Here is a 21227-nt window from a genome sequence, read left to right as displayed (position 1 = left end):
CATGCGCACGTTAACTCCCACACAGCCGCATTCCTCATTTATTATTCATTAAAACAAAACAAAAAAAAATCTATAATTTAATCAGTGCTTTTTTTTCCCCCCAAGGGCGAAGTGAATGAAACCAGTCATGCACTGATGGCAAAATCTCCGAATGAACAATAGATGTCTGTTTATTTATATAGATTTACTGATCTGAGTTTAATTCTAGCACGTGGTACATTTCTGTATTTCATAAGACACTCTGGAAATTAGACACACACCATGCTATATATTTATCACAGGTTCATCAGTCATGCGCATTAAATTGACATCGTTTGAATAATTATGGCTCAGATACAGCGAGGAGGAGCAACAACGTCGATTCATTCCACCACAGAAGACCACGACGAAGACAACGACATCGATGAGAAAAAAAAACAAACAGAAGTTACAATTAAACATTCAGAAAGAAAAAAAAAATCTCAATGTCAGATACTGATTTTATATTTTTCTGGGTTCATAATCGCCTCCACATGCCTTTCCTGAGGCACAGCATGGCCTCCAGGCTGCAGGGGAAGTGTGCGGCTCTGAGAAACGCTACCTGGTGTGGCATGGGCGTGTTTTTGAAGGAGGCTGGTTCGATGTGTGTGAGCGCATCATAGCTGGGTGGAGGCTGTTCCACGACGGGCTCCGACGAGCGGCTGATGGCCGGAGCGTGGTGCAGCAAGCCGTCGTCGTTCAGCGGCTCGTCGTTCAGCGGCTCGTCCAGCTCGTGGTCGGTGTAGGTTCCGCCCTCGGTGTCCGTGTCCTCGTAGTCGGAGGTGTGGCGGCTGTCTGTGCTGTACATGCTGTACTCGCTGCCTGGGGCCGACAGGTACGACAGGCGGTCGTCATGAAGGTCCAGATCGTCTTCAGACGCACCGTCCGCCTTAAAGAAGGGAGGAGAGATGAGAGGGAGGCAGAGAGAGAAAGAAAGTGATAAAGAAAGCAAGGCAGAAACAAGGAAGCAGAGAAAAGCAAAGAAAAATGAACAGAGGAAAATAAACGAAGCAGAGAAAAGCATAGTCAAATAAAAGTGAGGAAGAAACAAAATGAACAAAGGAAAAGAAAGAACAAGGGAGAAGAAGTGTGAGGTAAAGAGGGGAAAAATACAGGGAGGAAATAAAAATGAGGAAAAGTGGATGTAAAGGGTGGCAGAGCAGGAGAAGTAGAAGGGAGACAAACGAAGAGAAAGGAAGTAAGGAGAGAAAAGAAAAAAAAAAGTGAAAAAATAATCAAAAAAGTGATAGAAGTTAAGGAGGGAAAGCAAAAATAATTTTGGGTTAAATTTGATTATATAAAAATCATAAGAAGGTGAGTAAACAATGTTCAAAATGGTGGTCAAGCTGACTTCATGATGTAATCAAACAAACATCGCTGTACATGACCATGTGTCAATAAATAAAAAATAAAACCCGTAACGTAGGGCCGAGCAGTTCTTCAGGAGCCTCACCTTGCCCTCAGAAACCCAGACCAGCTGATTCTGCTGCTGCTCGATCGTCTCCTTCAGCGCCCCGTACCAACCATCGTTCATGTTGTTCATGTTTATGGTGGCTGAGCGAGAGAGAGAGAGAGCGAGAGATGAAATGAAATCAGATGTGTGCACTAGGGGGCAGTGTTGCACTGACCACAATGAAACGTTTAAAATAATTAAGAGCTAAAACTGGACATGAGGAATTAAACACTATTTTTGCAGAGACATGCTGCATTTTTATTATAACTATTTATTTATGAAATAATTACACCTACTGGAAGCATCTTATTTCATGTTAAGTATTTAAATTCTGCAAGTTTTTTTTTTTTAACCCAGCTTGCACGTGTACAGATTACTTCATCTTTTTTCCCCCTCAATTTTTTTTTAAGTGTTACATTTTCATTTTTCCTCTTTTTTCCTTTCTTTCTTCACTTTCATTCTTTCAGTAGAGGATTTAACAGTCCAAGAAAATGGAACTGAAAAAGTAAATAATAAATAAAACACCCTTCACACACAATATTAAAAATGTATATTACCGTATTTTTCAGACTATAAGTCGCACTTTTTTTTCTGATTTGATGAAATAAAATTCAACAAAAATGAAGAATGACACTCCTCGATGATGACTACAGCTTTAATAACAAAGATGAAAGAGCCATGGGGCGATGATAAGCCCTACCGGTAAAAATATTCTAAAAGCAAACTGATTAATGCATCAGTAATAGGCTACTAATATTAGTTATAATAATAATATAGACTATTAGTCATAACGATAGTGATAGTATTAAAGATAGTAGTAGATATTTAAAATAATCAGACTAGGCTACTTACAGGGCAAAGGGCGCGTTATCACTGCTCAGCTGTTCGTTTATTAAATAAACAATGCAGTCGCGCAGTAACCACACGCCGCTTATCAGATACAATCACAGATTCTATGGATAGAATAACCCTTAGTCCGGTGCGACGTATATATGTTTTTTCGTCTTCATAATGCATTTTTTGGCTGATGCGACTTAAACTCCGGAGCAACGTATAGTCTGGAAAATACGGTAAATATGTATATATTTTGTTTTCAAAAATATTGGAAGCATCTTTAGCTTTAACCATGGCTTAAAAATCACACCGTCCGAACCACGCTCTCTCTCCTGATTGGTGGAAAAAAATCCAGCCTGAGCAGAGACAAAGGAAGTACTTAACTAAATAATTTTATCTTTGTGCCATTATCATTTAACTGAATGACATTAAAATGTTCTCAGCTGTAGATTAGGTAAGGATTCAGTTCTACACTTTGGAACAACTAAATTCCCTAAAAGAAAGAAAATTATATACATATAGCCTACTTTTTTTTTTTTAATTGTGAATATATGATCACTTAACGAGGATTTTGTTTACTCTGCCTTTGCTGTATTCAGTAGAGATAACTCAGTATTTTTAGTCAACTGCTATTACTAAGTTATAATTAAGTTATATAACAATTATAAGCAATGTCAAATGTAAATTAGGTTAACGTCATTTCAATATTTTTCATCTTGTTTCATTTCACAAAATGCTGATTCTGCATCAGTCAGTCATCACTGATTACATCACACACACACACGTCTCCTGTGCTCACCAGTGAAGAGGTGGTGGTTGTTCTTCCTCAGTTTGAGGGCGCGTTCGTACAGCTTCCTCGCACTCTTCCTGGACTCGGGACACAGCCTCGTCCTCATGTTCTTCACACCTTGTTTACTGTCAGGGTTCAGGAACACCACAATGGGGTACCACTGCGCATAGTTCAGCCTGTCCACTGCGTTGGGAGTGATGTCCAACACAGCGTGTTTATCCTGCACACAACACACATTACTAAAGTATGAAGTGCTTGGTGATTTAAAAAAAAAAAAAAAAAACCCGCAACAGCCCAACACCTGCACAATCATGCCTTATTTAATGCCTAAAAATACTGACTATAAAAATTTCTTCCAGTCATTTTGCTATCAAAATCTATTTTTTAATCATATATTTAAAAAAAAAAGAAAAAATATCCACGAAATCCCAAACGCAGACTGTGACAATATGTATCAAAAATATTAAGTCATATTGCCCAGCCTTATAGAGTTTCAAAACATTTTTAATGCGCTAGATTATAGCTTATAACCTTACTGAGATCACAGAAAGCTCCGCCCCCAAATCTGCATGACCAAAAGTCCAGGGGGTGGAGTCAACTCTGGATAAGTTCTGTGTTATCGTGGGTTAGGGTTAAGCTTTTCGAGGAGGAGCTGGATTAATGATCAGGGATCAGCTCCACCTGCTGGACTTCTGGTTCTGCAGTGAGGATCATCTCCACCACAGCACAGAGATCTGTCGTGCCCATGCACTCACCTTATCGATGATCTGCTTAATGGTGTGAAGGCGGATAATTCCGGAGCTGCGCTGATCTGTTCCTGCGTCTCGGGGCTCGCTTCCTAGAGCATGCAGCAGAAAGAATACACACACACACACACACTTAGACACTAAACACCCACAAACGCTGGCCTCATGCTTTGGCTTGGCATCCTCAGAGAGACTCCGTCCTCTCACACTGCTCTATGATCTTTAAAAAAAAAATCGATCATCTTTAATGTTCAGGCGTGAGAGAAACAACAGAACCGGTCTGGGATCAGCCGAATAGGGGCGGCTTCCACAAATCCCCACCCACACACACACACACCCATAGACACACCCACCTACAGCAAGATGAAAATGCACATGCGGAAGCATACACGATCTGGATGCATCCAGACCTCTTTTTAGACCAAGTTCATGCTCCCTAAGTGTTCATGTACATGTTAATTGTATCACTTGTAGTGTGTGCGCGTGCGCTTAATATTTGGAAAAACAGTTTAGCTGAAGCAGCCTAGCTCAGATTGTTAACATCTCATCCTTAGTTTGTTGGTTGAAAAGGAATCGGACTGAAATTGACTCTTTTTATTCGTTCACAATTGGCTTACGTTCACATTGTACAACCCCGATTCCAAAAAAGTTGGGACAAAAGTACAAATTGTAAATAAAAACGGAATGCAATAATTTACAAATCTCAAAAACTGATATTGTATTCACAATAGAACATAGACAACATATCAAATGTCGAAAGTGAGACATTTTGAAATTTCATGCCAAATATTGGCTCATTTGAAATTTCATGACAGCAACACATCTCAAAAAAGTTGGGACAGGGGCAATAAGAGGCTGGAAAAGTTAAAGGTACAAAAAAGGAACAGCTGGAGGACCAAATTGCAACTCATTAGGTCAATTGGCAATAGGTCATTAACATGACTGGGTATAAAAAGAGCATCTTGGAGTGGCAGCGGCTCTCAGAAGTAAAGATGGGAAGAGGATCACCAATCCCCCTAATTCTGCACCGACAAATAGTGGAGCAATATCAGAAAGGAGTTCGACAGTGTAAAATTGCAGAGAGTTTGAACATATCATCATCTACAGTGCATAATATCATCAAAAGATTCAGAGAATCTGGAAGAATCTCTGTGCGTAAGGGTCAAGGCCGGAAAACCATACCGGGTGCCCGTGATCTTCGGGCCCTTAGACGGCACTGCATCACATACAGGCATGCTTCTGTATTGGAAATCACAAAATGGGCTCAGGAATATTTCCAGAGAACATTATCTGTGAACACAATTCACCGTGCCATCCGCCGTTGCCAGCTAAAACTCTATGGTTCAAAGAAGCAGCCGTATCTAAACACGATCCAGAAGCGCAGACGTCTTCTCTGGGCCAAGGCTCATTTAAAATGGACTGTGGCAAAGTGGAAAACTGTTCTGTGGTCAGACGAATCAAAATTTGAAGTTCTTTATGGAAATCAGGGACGCCGTGTCATTCGGACTAAAGAGGAGAAGGACGACCCGAGTTGTTATCGGCGCTCAGTTCAGAAGCCTGCATCTCTGATGGTATGGGGTTGCATTAGTGCGTGTGGCATGGGCAGCTTACACATCTGGAAAGACACCATCAATGCTGAAAGGTATATCCAGGTTCTAGAGCAACATATGCTCCCATCCAGACGACGTCTCTTTCAGGGAAGACCTTGCATTTTCCAACATGACAATGCCAAACCACATACTGCATCAATTACAGCATCATGGCTGCGTAGAAGAAGGGTCCGGGTACTGAACTGGCCAGCCTGCAGTCCAGATCTTTCACCCATAGAAAACATTTGGCGCATCATAAAACGGAAGATACGACAAAAAAGACCTAAGACAGTTGAGCAACTAGAATCCTACATTAGACAAGAATGGGTTAACATTCCTATCCCTAAACTTGAGCAGCTTGTCTCCTCAGTCCCCAGACGTTTACAGACTGTTGTAAAGAGAAAAGGGGATGTCTCACAGTGGGAAACATGGCCTTGTCCCAACTTTGAGATGTGCTGTTGTCATGAAATTTAAAATCACCTAATTTTTCTCTTTAAATGATACATTTTCTCAGTTTAAACATTTGATATGTCATCTATGTTCTATTCTGAAGAAAATATGGAATTTTGAAACTTCCACATCATTGCATTCCGTTTTTATTTACAATTTGTACTTTGTCCCAACTTTTTTGGAATCGGGGTTGTACATAAAGAAAAGGGAAAAAAATAGCTAAGGAGTGTGTCAGGCTGAAAACTGAAAACTCATTTCACTAGTCATAAAGTACCTGATAAATTTAAACAAACCTTTCTCGAGTGCACGTACTAATCACAAAAATAACTCTAGCAGAGTGAACACCGAGTCGGTACCATATAACAAATGATTCGATCACTATATGAACAGTTTGGATATCCAGTGTTCAAAAACGCACTGAATTTCTGCAGCGTTCCAAGACTGTGCTTTCAGTTTAGCAGCTCAGACCTCAAAAAAAAATAAAAATAAATAAATGCTGCAACCCAAAACACACAGCATGCTCGATTCACTTCATATCATGAGTCGATTCAGAGTCGAATCACTTTCTCTACTAGAACAGGATTTAAAACCTTAGGCATCCTAAAAAGACCTTAAGATGAATGTTCACCGATTCCTCAAAACAGCAAATGTGATATTGATGCTGATATTTCCACATGCAGGAAAAACAGCTTTTAATTTATCAAGGTCAGGTTCTGTTCCTGTTGGACCCAACAATTAATTACGATTCGACTGATTCATGAGCGAACCTCTTTACCCAATCATTACACACCTTTTTAAACAAAAACATGCAATCCTTTATAAGCCAAGCTGTATTCAACTGCAGAATTATTGGCACCCTTAAACTGACCAGACTATTATGGTCTAAATATAAACCTGGGACTCGCATGGTGATAGACAGCATTTCTGATTCATATTCTAGGAGGTTTTAACCTGGGTGCCTCTGCCAAGACGTTAAGACTCGGCCATAGATTAATCTTGTTTTATAAAAAATATTATACAAAATAAATATCGTTCCATCGAATTGGTCACCTTATGAAGATTCGTGCCATGGTAAATTTTGCCAAGTAACAGGAATTTTTTTTTTTTTTCCCAGCCAAAACTTGTTTGCTTCTGCCAGAAAGTTAAGACTTGGCCATGGATAAAACTTTTAAACTACATTATAATCTAAAAGAATTTGAAATGGTGTGCATGATCCATTTCTAGAATCCAAGATCATCTAAAAGACTCCAACATTGTGAGACATTAAGGGAAGTGACTCTGTGCTGTTACTCTCAATGAAATTTTGATTGCATTGGGGTGCCAATAATTTTGAAACCAGTGTACAAAAATAAATACATAAATAAATAAAAAGAAACTAATGATATAAGCCTATACATCATCCAAGCTGAAAAAAATGAACTTGTGCAATATATTGATTTTCTTTTCCTTTAATCAACAGCGCTAATAATTTTGGCGCCATCTTGCCTTCATACACACTTGTAGATACTGGCGTATATGAAGTTATTTCCAGGGTTTTTTTTTTTTTGTATGGTTTCTTGCTATGGGAGGGTTGGTGCTGTGTGACAGCATGGTATAGAGGGATAATTACAACCAGGAGGAAAAAAAATAACTAAAAAAAATTTAAAAAAAATAAACAAAACCACATTCTTAAAGCCATAAAGAACAGCCGCTGTTCAGTGAGCGCTAATGATCAAGCAAGCTGATGCAGCAAGTGACATACTTTCCCCGTCTCCAGGGCGCTGTGTTTCTGCAAGGCAAAGTACAGTCATAAAGCAACAGTGTTATGCAAACCCCGCCCCTCCAAAAAAAAAATCTTTAAAATCAATCAATTTCCATGTGGTGATGCACATTTCAGATCCTGAGAGCACTTAGAGTAATGAAAGCCCAGAGACAGCATGGTGTGTTTTACAAGAGCACTAAGCGTGTAAAGTGATACAGATATTCACAGGAGTGCGTGCGTGCGTGTGAGTGTGTGTGTGTGTGGTAAACTGATACTCACTGGCGAGCTCAAACAGATCAGGCACCTCTCTGGCCAGTTTCTCTCGGGCGATGTCGGCGATGGGCCCGAAGATCACCACGGGCCTCAGGAACCCGGCTTGGGAAAGAAAGAGGAAAAATAAACAAACAGAGCGAGCTTGTGTATGCAGAAGAGGGCAGATACAGCCTTCTTCGGGGTTTGAACAGACGCAGAGATTAACACAGGATGCACGTGTTTGCCCCACCCTTCTCAACTTCCAAGTGCTAGCGTTAGCAAGTGGGTGGGAAGGGAATTGGCAAGACCAAATCCGGGAGAAAATGGGGAAAAGAAAAAAAAAAAAGCTGGAACAAAATGCTATGATTAAAAATTGAATATTGTAATAAAGTCGCTAGCACGTTTAGCATCTCATCTCTCATCTCATTATCTCTAGCCGCTTTATCCTTCTACAGGGTCGCAGGCAAGCTGGAGCCTATCCCAGCTGACTACGGGCGAAAGGCGGGGTACACCCTGGACAAGTCGCCAGGTCATCACAGGGCTGACACATAGACACAGACAACCATTCACACTCACATTCACACCTACGCTCAATTTAGAGTCACCAGTTAACCTAACCTGCATGTCTTTGGACTGTGGGGGAAACCGGAGCACCCGGAGGAAACCCACGCGGAGAACATGCAAACTCCGCACAGAAAGGCCCTCGCCGGCCACGGGGCTCGAACCCGGACCTTCTTGCTGTGAGGAGACAGTGCTAACCACTACACCACCGTGCCGCCCCACGTTTAGCATGCTAATCATAATCATAAAGGAGTCGCTGGAGTCTACAGAAAGCATCCACACACCTTCCCTCAGGACGACCCTTTCATACGCAGGGAACTTGGTTTGCACCGGCTGAGCAGAAAGATCCTCCCGGCTCTTCCTCAGGTTCCTCTTGGAGCTTCGGAGTCCGCGGAACCTCCAGAAATCAGCGCGGTCTCCACCAGGGGTTTTGGGTAAAGTGTACTGGACGCTGGACAACTGCTCCGCCCTGGAGACGAAACGAGAATTACTTTCATGGACTCATGACAGGACACCACCCGGTGTTGCACGTCACATATACAACATGCATCACAGTGTTAGATGTGTGTGGGAGAACTGGGAGACGCTGAACAGAACGAGAACACCGTCACAGACTGTGATCCGTAAACTGAGCTGAGGTTTAGAACCTGTTCTTGTTTGGGATGATGCCCCTCTCCACCTCCTGGTGGTTCTTGCCGATGCGGATGGCGAGCCAGGAGCCCAGCTTGCCGTTGTAGAGCGTGTCCACCACCCGGAAAACCTCGCCCTTGTTGAAGCTCAGGCCATACGGAGACTCCTTCTCGTACTCGAAATGGGTGCGGATGTAGAAGGAGTCGCCCACGTCAGACTCCACGATCCGCCGATACACTGTCAGAAAAACCAAACAACAAAAATGAGACTACCATGTTGTTGCGAGACATTGGGGTATTTATGGATGAACCGCATCACATGCTGCGTAACCAAGATCACGACGATGACGACAACAACAACGTCGTCTCCATCTGTAGTTTCACTGATCGGTGTCAATAGGTGGGTTTCCATTAACTTGCTTAATGTGCAATTTGAATTTTCAAACTTAAAAAAAAAAAAAAAAAAAAAGAGTAATGGAAGAAAATTTTAAAAAACCCAAACAAAAAAAAAAAAACCAATTAATTCAAATATCTCAGAAGAAGTTTATACACCAACATGAGGTGGTTTTTCAGATGATTCAACAAAGCAACATTTACTAAAACTGAAATTTAAGGTCACATGACATGACATGACATGACATGAAGAGGAACAAACCATCAAAATAAATAAATAAATCGTGCCAACACTCATCACCACTACGTTCAGACTGCAACCTGAAACGACCCATATCCGATTTGTTGTGAAATCCGATTTTTTTGTTAGGCCGTTCACATTACCAATTATATGAGACTTGTATGCGATCTCCAATATGAACGGAAAACGACCCAAAAAAGTGTCCCGCATGCGCAAATTGACACGTAATAAGCACATCTACGTAATACGTAAACAAACAAAAAAAAAAGCGCACTCTTCAAGTTTGCAAGTAAAGCATGGAGATGAGGCGAGACCTGGCGATGTGGTTTTTGTGGCGTTGGCGGAACTCACACAATAATCTGATTAATGTGGGCAGCAGACTAATGAGACCGAAGGTGTCAAATTACTGGAAATTTCCAGAACAATCTTATAATTTTGTAATACAGGATGGTTTAAGTTATAAATCAGTTATAGAAACTGTTTTATTTAATCAGGCTAACAGATCAACATCCAGGTCCCTACCAAATCCACCATTAGCTTGATCAATTCTATAAAAGTCTATTCAAGTTCTGAAAACTGTACAAATGTTGTTGTTTTCCACCAAAGAGGCGGGATTAGCCAACGCAGAATAGTGACGTTTGTCTCTTGTTGATGACGTGTAGGTCGCATGAATGCGACCTGTCCAGTCAGACTGCAGTCGCATGTGAAAATAATGGATATGCATCGGAATTAGGACCACATATCCAAGCGGCCTGGGTCGCATGTGAAAAAAAAAAAATCGGATCTGTGTCGTTCAGATTGTCAATAACAAATCGGATACAGGTCGCATATGGGCAAAAAAAAAAAAAAAAAAAAAAATCGGATATGGGTCGTTTCAGGGTGCAGTCTGAACGTAGTCCATGTCTTGGCGATCCGTCACCATGTTTAATTGTAACGACTATCATGAGAACAGAAACCCAGCTTTAATTAAATAACATCACTCAATGGAAAGGCCATTTGCAACTGTGGTGTTTTTTTTCCTCTTCCTGACCTGGCGTTCATGGGACCGGAATTACTCTTGCCATGTCTCCATTGCTCCATTGACTACCCTGACGCCCGACAGCCCAGTTCGATCGAGGACACGTTCTATGCTCGACAGCTCTGCTCGAGCGAGGCCACGCATCCGCCGTGGCGGGGTAAATCCCCGGAACATTCGTAAATTGGAATACTCTCGTTGTCTTCAGGGCGTGGCTCATTCTGTGGCTAGGATGGCGCTAGTCAACAGCAGGTCGGTGGTGAACAAAACTTTTATACTGAATGACTTTTTCTCCTGTCATGATCTGGACTTACTGTTCTTAACTGAGACCTGGATCGCTGCTGGAGTTGGTGAGTCTTCTGCCTTTGGTGAACTGTGCCTGACAAACTGTTCCTTCATTAGCACTCCAAGGTGCATAGAGATCTTGCAGTCACGTGACCGGAAAGTACACAGCCACCATCTTGTCGGTAAAAAACACCGCTGAATACTGCTGCACTCGTGTACAGAATGGATCAATTTCAACCGACGGACTACACGGCTCATTTTTCTAATGAACAGATAACTAGATATATGTCTAAAATAAACGATCTACAGATTAGTGACCCTTATGGCTTACCGGACGGAGTTTTCACGACCGGATTTTGAACTGCCAGCAGAATACCCAGACGTGTATAATTACCTCATTAACTTTCCCTCGCTGTTCAGTGGTGAAGCACTGCGTGCTTATAAATCTCTGGACAGTTATCTCTACAGAAATTCAGGATTTGTCAGTGACTCAGATGTGGCATCTTGTAAACAAGAATCCTCATTGGATGGGTAAGTCACTTAAGTATTGAGTATAGCACTGACCAGCCGATTATAGAATAGAATAAGGTAATTCCAGCTGTAATTCCAAATCGTCTGTCTTGTTTACATGGATCTGGCGTTGGAGAGGTAGAGGCTTAGCAGTGGAGGTTTGAGTGGCTGTTTTCTGAGCTTAGTCAACAGGCCGGCTCTGCCTGCAGCCTCGCTTTTGCTTCCGCTCCCGGCGCCGCCTCCTTCGCTTCCGATAACAATCCACGGAGACCCCGCTGGTCTCGCTATCTCGTCCGGAATGTTGTGCATGCGATGGAAATCGCTACAAACTGTCATTTTCTGCTGGAAACCAACGTCCAGTAAGTCCATACGGTTGTAGTGGATATTGAAGTCCGGTACAGATGAACAGGTAGAAGAAAAGGTAGAAGTAAAAGCAGAAGTAGAAGGCGGAAATATGGCGTTTGACCGACAAGATGGCGTCTGTCACAATCTGGATCGGCTGTGACGTCACATGCAAGTGCTCCACTGGAAGAGGAGGCGGAGTTGCTCTTGTTTACAAAAATGTCTTCAAAATACAGGCACTTCCTGTAGAGACATTTTCTACTTTTGAACTTCAGTGCATAACAGTGGAATCTAAAACCAACCCGTTGGCGTGTGTATTGATATACAGACCCTCAAAGCCAGATAAAGATTTTATTGCTGAATTCTCAGGCTCTCTTTCTTATGCATCAGTGTATGACCGGTTATTAAGATTGGGTGATTTTAATATTCATGTTTGCTGCCCAGACAAACCCTTAGTAAGGGAATTCTGTGATGTATTGGACTCTTTTGGCTTCACTCAACACATAGATCAACCCACCCATACACTGGGCCACACCCTTGACCTCATTTTGTCATATGGTTTCACTGTAGATAATATTATTATTGAGGAGGCTACTTTCTTTGACCACACACCTATCCTATTCAACAATCCTTCCCAATCCTGCGCAGACCGTCAGAGCTCTTGGTCACTATTCTAGACGCATAAACTCACTCACTACAGCTCAGTTCTCAGATTGTTTTCTCAGTAAGGCTGTTGCTACTACTTTGTCTACAGCTGCATCTGCCTCATCTTGCCCAGATGAACTGATTACTTTATTCCATTCCTCCTGCACATCTATTCTCGATTTAGTGGCTCATCTAATACCCTGTCCACACTAGGGATTTTGTACAGATACGATACTACTTTCATACTGCAACACCTGTCCACACTAGCAACTATACCGGTACAGTAGCGGTATAACTATCGGTACGAAACCCACAAATGTATGGGTTTCGTACCGGTACAGTATCGGTACTGTAGCGCTTCGCTGTAGTGTGGACAGATGAAGCGGCTCTGTCTCATCTCATCTCATTATCTCTAGCCGCTTTATCCTTCTACAGGGTCGCAGGCAAGCTGGAGCCTATCCCAGCTGACTACGGGCGAAAGGCGGGGTACACCCTGGACAAGTCGCCAGGTCATCACAGGGCTGACACATAGACACAGACAACCATTCACACTCACATTCACACCTACGCTCAATTTAGAGTCACCAGTTAACCTAACCTGCATGTCTTTGGACTGTGGGGGAAACCGGAGCACCCAGAGGAAACCCACGCGGACACGGGGAGAACATGCAAACTCCACACAGAAAGGCCCTCGCCGGCCCCGGGGCTCGAACCCGGACCTTCTTACTGTGAGGCGACAGCGCTAACCACTACACCACCGTGAAGCGGCTCTGTATCGATACAAATATAATGTGCATGCGCAAAGTCACACACCTCAATCGATGTCTTCGCTGAATAAAATAGTGAAGAACGGAGATTCATTTTCTTTGTTTCTTTCTCAACTGCCTCGCGCGTTTTATACGATTCGACTGAATAAATGAACACCAGAAATACAGACTGTACACTGACAACAAAAAGCACACACATGCTGTTTCATCCGCCATATTCTCGGAAGGAAGTTACTCGGTAACCACGGAAACATTTTGCGCACGCGCATTTCAACTACCGTGAAAGAAAACCGCAAACATTTCTCGCTAGTGTGGACAGATGCACTAAACTGTACCGGTATACTTTGTATCGACACAGTTATACCACTATCGTCCGGGTATATATGTGTGTGTGAACACAGCTTTAGTTATAGACGACCACATTTCAAATCTCAGGTCAGATTAGATGAAGCTACCCGCTCTCTTAGGCAGGCCTGCCGGAGAGCTGAAAGAAAATGGAGGAAAGATGGTCTTACTATCTCCTTTGAAATCTTTAAATCTTCATTAAAATCCTTTCAGGCAGCTGCTAAAGCTGCCAGACAGCGCTAAGTATTTCTCTAATACTATTAATCAGCACTCTAACAGACCTAAAATTCTGTTTAACACTATAAACTCAATCATAAACCCAGCACTCTTACCAGTTCCTATCACCAATACTGATGCTTGTGAGAAATTCTTGGAATTTTTCATTGACAAAACTAAGAATCTTAGAGCTCAGTTCCCCCTCTCACCGCCAACCCCCCTTTACGTCTCCCCTGGCCCTATACCTAGTTTCAGTCAATTTCATAATATTCCCCTTGCAGATTTGAATGACCTAGTCCTACGCATGAAACCAACCTCCTCTCCTGGTGATGCTGTCCCCTCTTATATTATTAAAGAAGCTTTTGATGTAGTTGGTCCCTCCATACAGGTAATTATTAATTCGTGTCTGTCTTCTGGTGTTGTTCCTGCGGGTTTTAAGCATGCGGTTGTCCAACCCCTGATTAAAAAGCATAACCTGGATGGTAAATGCTTGAGTAATTACCGCCCTATCTCTAAGCTCCCTTTCATTTCCAAGGTGCTGGAGAAAGTCGTGCTGTCCCAGCTGCTTCCCTTCCTGTCTGAGCAAAACATTCTAGAGCCGTTCCAGTCAGGTTTTAGAGCACTCCACAGTACTGAAACAGCTCTGCTCAAAGTGATTAACGATCTACTGCTCACTCTAGACTCAGGCGAGAATGCAATCTTGGTCCTATTGGACCTTAGTGCGGCCTTTGATACTGTGGACCATGACATCCTCCTCTCTCGTCTTGAGGAGTGGGTAGGCATTAACGGGACAGCACTGCTTTGGTTCAGATCTTATCTAAAACGCAGAACCTTTTCTGTATCTCTCGGTCATTTCTCCTCTTCCTCAGCCCCAGTCTCCTATGGGGTCCCACATGGCTCTATTTTGGGTCCAGTACTTTTCTGTTTGTATATGCTCCCCCTAGGTAACATTATTAGAAAGTATGATATCTCCTTTCACTTCTATGCAGATGATACACAACTGTACTTGCCCTTTAAATCTAGGGATTCCATACAGCCACTATTGGATTGTCTTGAGGACATTAAGTGCTGGATGACCAACAACTTCCTCCAGCGATAAAACTGAGGTTACCATTTTTGGTCCTCCCAAATCTAGATCCTCAGCAGCTGACAAGCTTGCCCATCTCTCTCCATACGTTAAGTCATATGCTAATAACCTAGGTCTCACTCTTGATTCAGAACTCTGCTTTAAAAAGCAGATTAGTACTGTTGTTAAGAATAGCTTTTTCCAGTTGAGAATGATTTCCCGTCTCAAACTTTTTTTTATCCTTTGAAGACCTAGAAAAAGTCATCCATGCCTTTATTACATCCTGGCTAGATTACTGCAATTCCCTCTATCTTGGTCTCCCCCAGTCTCATTTAATGAGTTTACAGCTGGTGCAAAATGCAGCTGCTAGACTGCTGACAGGTACCAAGAAGAGAGAGCACATTACCCCTGTCCTGGCTTCTTTACACTGGCTTCCCATTAGTTTTAGGATCCAATTTAAAGTCCTACTATTAGTCTACAAGGCGCTGCATGGTCAAGCCTGTACTTACATCTCAGATCTCCTGAAACCACCCCCTGCACCTAGGTCCCTTAGATCTGCTGATAAAGGTCTCCTCTATGTGGCCCAGACTCGCCTTTAACAAAATAGGGCTGTGAAATAGAAATGACAAAATCCGAGGAAACAATTTTAGCAGGGGGTCTGGGGGGAGCAGCCCCCCAGGAGCTGGGGGCCTGGGGCCCGCAGGGCCCCAGAAGCTGAACAGATTTTGTGTATATTGATAGATTTGAAGCATCTCCTGAAAGCAAATATTTTCTCAACCATGCCATTTAATTTGAACTGTTTATTATTATTATTATTATTATAATAAATTGAATATATAAATGTGAACAAGATGGTCTACCTGGTAATCTATAGTTCGGCAGCTTCAATTTCACCAATTCCGCATGTTTTTTTCCTTTAACATGGTCAACCAAACGCGTTCTTCCACCAGAACTGTACTTCACATCCTGATGGCACAAGATGCAGTAAGCTTTCCCCGGTTCTTTTATCTTCCATATGTGCTCATTCACTACCGACTTTAAACTCCAGCCATCGCCAATTCCATGGATTTTTGATGCCGTTTTCCTTGTCAAATGTGTTTGACATCGTTGGTTTCACCGTCCTCCCTCGGAACGATGTCCCTCCGTGACACGGACATACCGCGAAATTCTCCTTTTCAAAACCGTTGATATCGAAAGCGTGTTTAAAGAGCACAAGATTCACGCCGTGGTTTGTAAGCATGGCGCAAATGCCGTAAACTGGTCTGTCATTGTCGCAAAAGAAACCTCCCCCCCCCCCATTTTTATTGCAAAATTTGATGATTTACTAAAATGATATTTTTGGCGGCCAAATTCGCAGAATTCCGCGGATTTTTCACAGCCCTGACAAAAAGGTGACAGGGCATTTGCAGTAGCGGCTCCAAGTCTGTGGAACTGTTTGCCCCCAGACATTAAATTCGCCCCCTCTATCTCCTCTTTTAAATCCAGACTCAAAACTCATCTCTACTCACTGGCTTTTGCGACCTCTTAGCTGTCCATTCCCTAGTTCTTTTTGTAGTGGGTGTTATTCAGTGTTGTTTGTGTAATTTTGGCCTCTTTATCTGTCAGTCTTTTGTGCTTGTAATGTGTATTTTTGTTGCAGCTATTAATGTATCTTTTCTTTTGTGTTGTGTGTGTTTGTGCATTTTACTTCTGATTTCCTAGCCACCCTATGTACAGCACTTTGGTCAGTGTAAACTATTTTAAATGTGCTTTATAAATTAAATTTACTTACTTTTTTCCAACTTTATTTTATTTAAAAAAAAAAAAGCTTCCATTTGCACAAATGGAAACTCGCCTGTTTTTCCATGTACATAGATGTCACATGCACGGCTCCAACACGGTCTTTAAAACATTCTTTTAAATCAGTCCAAAGTGGGATATAAAACAGGGAGGGGGAAAAAAAAAATTATATTATATATACACACACAACAGTCTGTGAAAACACTTCCCTTTCTCAACGAGATGCCTTCAGACAAATAATTTATATCCAGTAAATAAACATAAATCAGCCACAGGAGAGGATCTGCTACAGAAGCCCAACTGGTTTGCATTTAAAAAAAAAAAAACCCTGCTGTTTAATAAATAAAGTCAGCCAGCTTTGTTCAGGGTGCTGTGAAACTTTACTGGGTCCAAATCTGTACCACAGTCAGGCAGGCAGTGGACAACCTCTCATACACAGGAGGAGAGATTTGGGAAGAAATGCACTTAAATAGATGGTTTACACACACACACCTCAGATACTGCAGTGGCAAGAAACAGAATTAAAGCCGCAAGCGGCCTCGACGGGCCCTCGCGCCAGCGGCCAAGGGGGGCGGGGGCATGCGTCCCCGCGAAATAACTTCCACAGCTTCTTCGGCAAGAGACATTACTCCCACAATGGCGACAAAGCACAGAATTGAACACATGGTAACAATAGGGTCTCGCACTGTACGGTGCTCGGGGGGCGCTATAGAGGCCCTGAGGCCCGCCTGGATCTGGGCTTCTGGTTCTCAGTAGCGGTGGCAGTCTAAGAAAAAGGAGCCAAATTTCGTGCGTTGTCGACCATGGCAAGCGCCCCAATAAGGGTCTTGTAAAGAGTTTGCTTGCCAAGTTTGACAAATCAGAAGCTGCAATATCATTTTTGCCATAACCAGCACCCCCAGGGGCGAAAGTGCACAAAATTTGGCGTATATGTCAGGTGAGCTATGAAGAGTTAGCGTATGAAGTTTGATGACAATTGAGTAAATAGAAGATGAGATATAGATTTTTGAAGAATAAATTTTTTGGTTTTTCCCATGTCAGAAGGTGGCGCTATGCTGTACATGAGCGATTATGAGTTGGAAAAATAAGTGTCTACAACAGCAACGTACTATCACAAGGTAGTGGTGTGAAGGAAAAGCATTATGGAATTATTTACCAAAAACCCGTTTTGGAGCAATTGCGTCGGCCAAAAACAGCGCCCCCCATGGACGAAAATTCCCAAAATGTGGTATACATGACATGGGAGGTAGTAAGAGGGTGGCCGTGAAGTTTGACCAAATTTGAGGAAAGATTGGATTTTTTGCCCAAAAATAGCGCCCCCAGTGGCGAAAGTGCACAAAATTTGGCGTATATGTCAGGTGAGCTATGAAGAGTCTGCGTATGAAGTTTGATGACAATTGAGTAAATAGAAGATGAGATATAGATTTTTGAAGAATAAATTTTTTGGTTTTTCCCATGTCAGTAGGTGGCGCTATGCTGTAAATGAGCGATTATGAGTTGGAAAAATAAGTGTCTACAACAGCAACGTACTATCACAAGGTAGTGGTGTGAAGGAAAAACATTATGGAATTATTTACCAAAAACCCGTTTTGGAGCAATTGCGTCGGCCAAAAACAGCGCCCCCCATGGACGAAAATTTCCAAAATGTGGTATACATGACATGGGAGGTAGTAAGAGGGTGGCCGTGAAGTTTGACCAAATTTGAGGAAAGATTGGAATTTTTGCCCAAAAATAGCGCCCCCAGTGGCGAAATATCACAGAAATTGGGTAACATGTCAGAAGACCAATGAGTGATTAGCGTGTGAAGTATGAGCAGTTTTGAGCAATCAGAAGATTTGTTATGAATTTTTAAGCATGTAAAATTTTGCATCGAAAATTGATTGACGTATAACTTCGGAACGGTTGATCCTACGTGAAACGTATTTAGTAACTTTTGTCAGCCATGTCTGTAGATGATGTGCATCAATTTTGGTGACATTCCTATGAACGGTCTAGGAGGAGTTGCGCCGGCTTTGTGGCCATGCATTTCGCACAAAAGTGAAATTACCTCACTTCCTGTTGGGCGTGGCTAATGCATTGGCATTACATTTTTGTCCGGCTTAGTGAGATACATATGCGTACCAAATGGCATGCCACTACTACAAACTACATGGCACCCAGGCACCTTAATGCGGGAGGCCAAAATCACAATGACTTAGGGGGCGCTATAGAGGCCCGGAGCCCCGGCCAAGTTTGGGCTTCTGGTTGTGAGTAGCGGTGGCAATTCTCGGAACTGGTGCCAAATTTCGTGCGTTTTCGCCCATGGCAAGCGCCCCGAAAATGGCCCAACAGCGGAGAAAAATAAAGAAGAAGAAGACGGAGGAAGAAGAAGAAGAAGAAGACGGAAGAAGAATAATAATAGTGAACTCTTACAAGAACAATAGGGCCTTCGCCCATAGGGCTCGGGCCCTAACTACTTACTGAACCCAGAGACAGACATCTAAGAGTTTACTAGAACAATCAACTCACCGTCCTTCTTCCTCTGGGCCAGGATGGTGACCTCATCTCCTCGGGGCAGGTCCAGCAGAAACAGCACTGCTTCCTCACGGATGATGTTCGCAAAGTCAACATTGTTTACCTGGGGGGGGGGGGCAGAGACAGACAAAGAGACAGATGGACAGAGTCAGGAGAGAGACACAGACAGAAAGACAGATGGACACGGTCAGGAAGACAGATGGACAGAGAGTCAGGAAAGAGACAGATGGACACCATCAGGGGAGAGAGAGAGACAGACAGACACAGTCGAGAGAGAGAGAGAGACAGAGAGAGAGAGAGAGGGACACAGTCAGGAAAGAGAGACAGACAGATGGACACAGTCAGGGGAGAGTGAGAGACAGACAGAGAGACAGTCATGAGAGAGAGGGGGGCAGAGACACAGACACAGTCAGGAGAGAGAGAGAGAGAGACACAGAGACAGACAGATGGAAACCGTCGGGGGGAGGGAGGGAGGGAGGGAGAGAGAGAGAGAAACAATTCTGTTTAATGAATTTCTCTTGTTACATCTGATGAAAGTGAGGTGTGTGTTCTAACTTTATATTCATCATTTCACACTCGGAGATCATCAAAACAACCAGAAAGGTCATTTTTAGGACAAACCTTTTATTTTCATGAACATCTACTGCCTTCGTTTCAAATACGAACTGCAAAATCCTCAAATCAGCTCGAGTGAAACGCTGACATACATGAAGATTGTTTTTCAGTAAATGATCACTACGAGATTAAACAAATTGCAAAAATGCTTGTTTCAGGCAAGTCTTATGGATCATCTAAAAGCACAACACGTAATAGTTTTACAACCCCGATTCCAAAAAAGTTGGGACAAAGTACCAATTGTAAATAAAAACGGAATGCAATAATTTACAAATCTCAAAAACTGATATTGTATTCACAATAGAACATAGACAACATATCAAATGTCGAAAGTGAAACATTTTGAAATTTCATGCCAAATATTGGCTCATTTGAAATTTCATGACAGCAACACATCTCAAAAAAGTTGGGACAGGGGCAATAAGAGGCTGGAAAAGTTAAAGGTACAAAAAAGGAACAGCTGGAGGACCAAATTGCAACTCATTAGGTCAATTGGCAATAGGTCATTAACATGACTGGGTATAAAAAGAGCATCTTGGAGTGGCAGCGACTCTCAGAAGTAAAGATGGGAAGAGGATCACCAATCCCCCTAATTCTGCGCCGACAAATAGTGGAGCAATATCAGAAAGGAGTTCGACAGTGTAAAATTGCAAAGAGTTTGAACATATCATCACCTACAGTGCATATCATCATCAAAAGATTCAGAGAATCTGGAAGAATCTCTGTGCGTAAGGGTCAAGGCCGGAAAACCATACTGGGTGCCCGTGATCTTCGGGCCCTTAGACGGCACTGCATCACATACAGGCATGCTTCTGTATTGGAAATCACAAAATGGGCTCAGGAATATTTCCAGAGAACATTATCTGTGAACACAATTCACCGTGCCATCCGCCGTTGCCAGCTAAAACTCTATAGTTCAAAGAAGCAGCCGTATCTAAACATGATCCAGAAGCGCAGACGTCTTCTCTGGGCCAAGGCTCATTTAAAATGGACTGTGGCAAAGTGGAAAACTCTTCTGTGGTCAGACGAATCAAAATTTGAAGTTCTTTATGGAAATCAGGGACGCTGTGTCATTCGGACTAAAGAGGAGAAGGACAGCCCGAGTTGTTATCAGCGCTCAGTTCAGAAGCCTGCATCTCTGATGGTATGGGGTTGCATTAGTGCGTGTGGCATGGGCAGCTTACACATCTGGAAAGACACCATCAATGCTGAAAGGTATATCCAGGTTCTAGAGCAACATATGCTCCCATCCAGACGACGTCTCTTTCAGGGAAGACCTTGCATTTTCCAACATGACAATGCCAAACCACATACTGCATCAATTACAGCATCATGGCTGCGTAGAAGAAGGGTCCGGGTACTGAACTGGCCAGCCTGCAGTCCAGATCTTTCACCCATAGAAAACATTTGGCGCATCATAAAACGGAAGAT

The 21227-nt window shown here is 42.7% G+C and overlaps 1 protein-coding gene across 13 annotated transcripts in view; it reads right to left on the bottom strand.

Moving 5' to 3' along the window:
• Window positions 1–21227, bottom strand: part of tjp1a (tight junction protein 1a) — a 92803-nt gene that overhangs the window by 13851 nt on the left and 57725 nt on the right. For 9 of the 13 annotated variants that reach the window (XM_060911075.1, XM_060911081.1, XM_060911083.1 and 6 more), the window contains exons 12-20: window positions 19176–19284; window positions 9082–9301; window positions 8719–8903; window positions 7901–7996; window positions 7622–7648; window positions 3851–3933; window positions 3105–3315; window positions 1472–1572; window positions 581–907 (exon numbers count right to left, since the gene is read on the bottom strand). In XM_060911075.1, the coding sequence (XP_060767058.1) occupies window positions 581–907; window positions 1472–1572; window positions 3105–3315; window positions 3851–3933; window positions 7622–7648; window positions 7901–7996; window positions 8719–8903; window positions 9082–9301; window positions 19176–19284 (1359 nt within the window). The remainder of the gene's footprint in view (window positions 1–580; window positions 908–1471; window positions 1573–3104; window positions 3316–3850; window positions 3934–7621; window positions 7649–7900; window positions 7997–8718; window positions 8904–9081; window positions 9302–19175; window positions 19285–21227) is intronic. The other 4 variants (XM_060911079.1, XM_060911082.1, XM_060911086.1 and 1 more) reach the window with 1 other exon arrangement.

Source organism: Neoarius graeffei, chromosome 27 (assembly GCF_027579695.1).
Source record: "Neoarius graeffei isolate fNeoGra1 chromosome 27, fNeoGra1.pri, whole genome shotgun sequence".
Taxonomy (NCBI): domain Eukaryota; kingdom Metazoa; phylum Chordata; class Actinopteri; order Siluriformes; family Ariidae; genus Neoarius; species Neoarius graeffei.
Note: the sequence above shows the minus strand (reverse complement) of the source record. Positions and strands in the feature narration are given on the sequence as shown.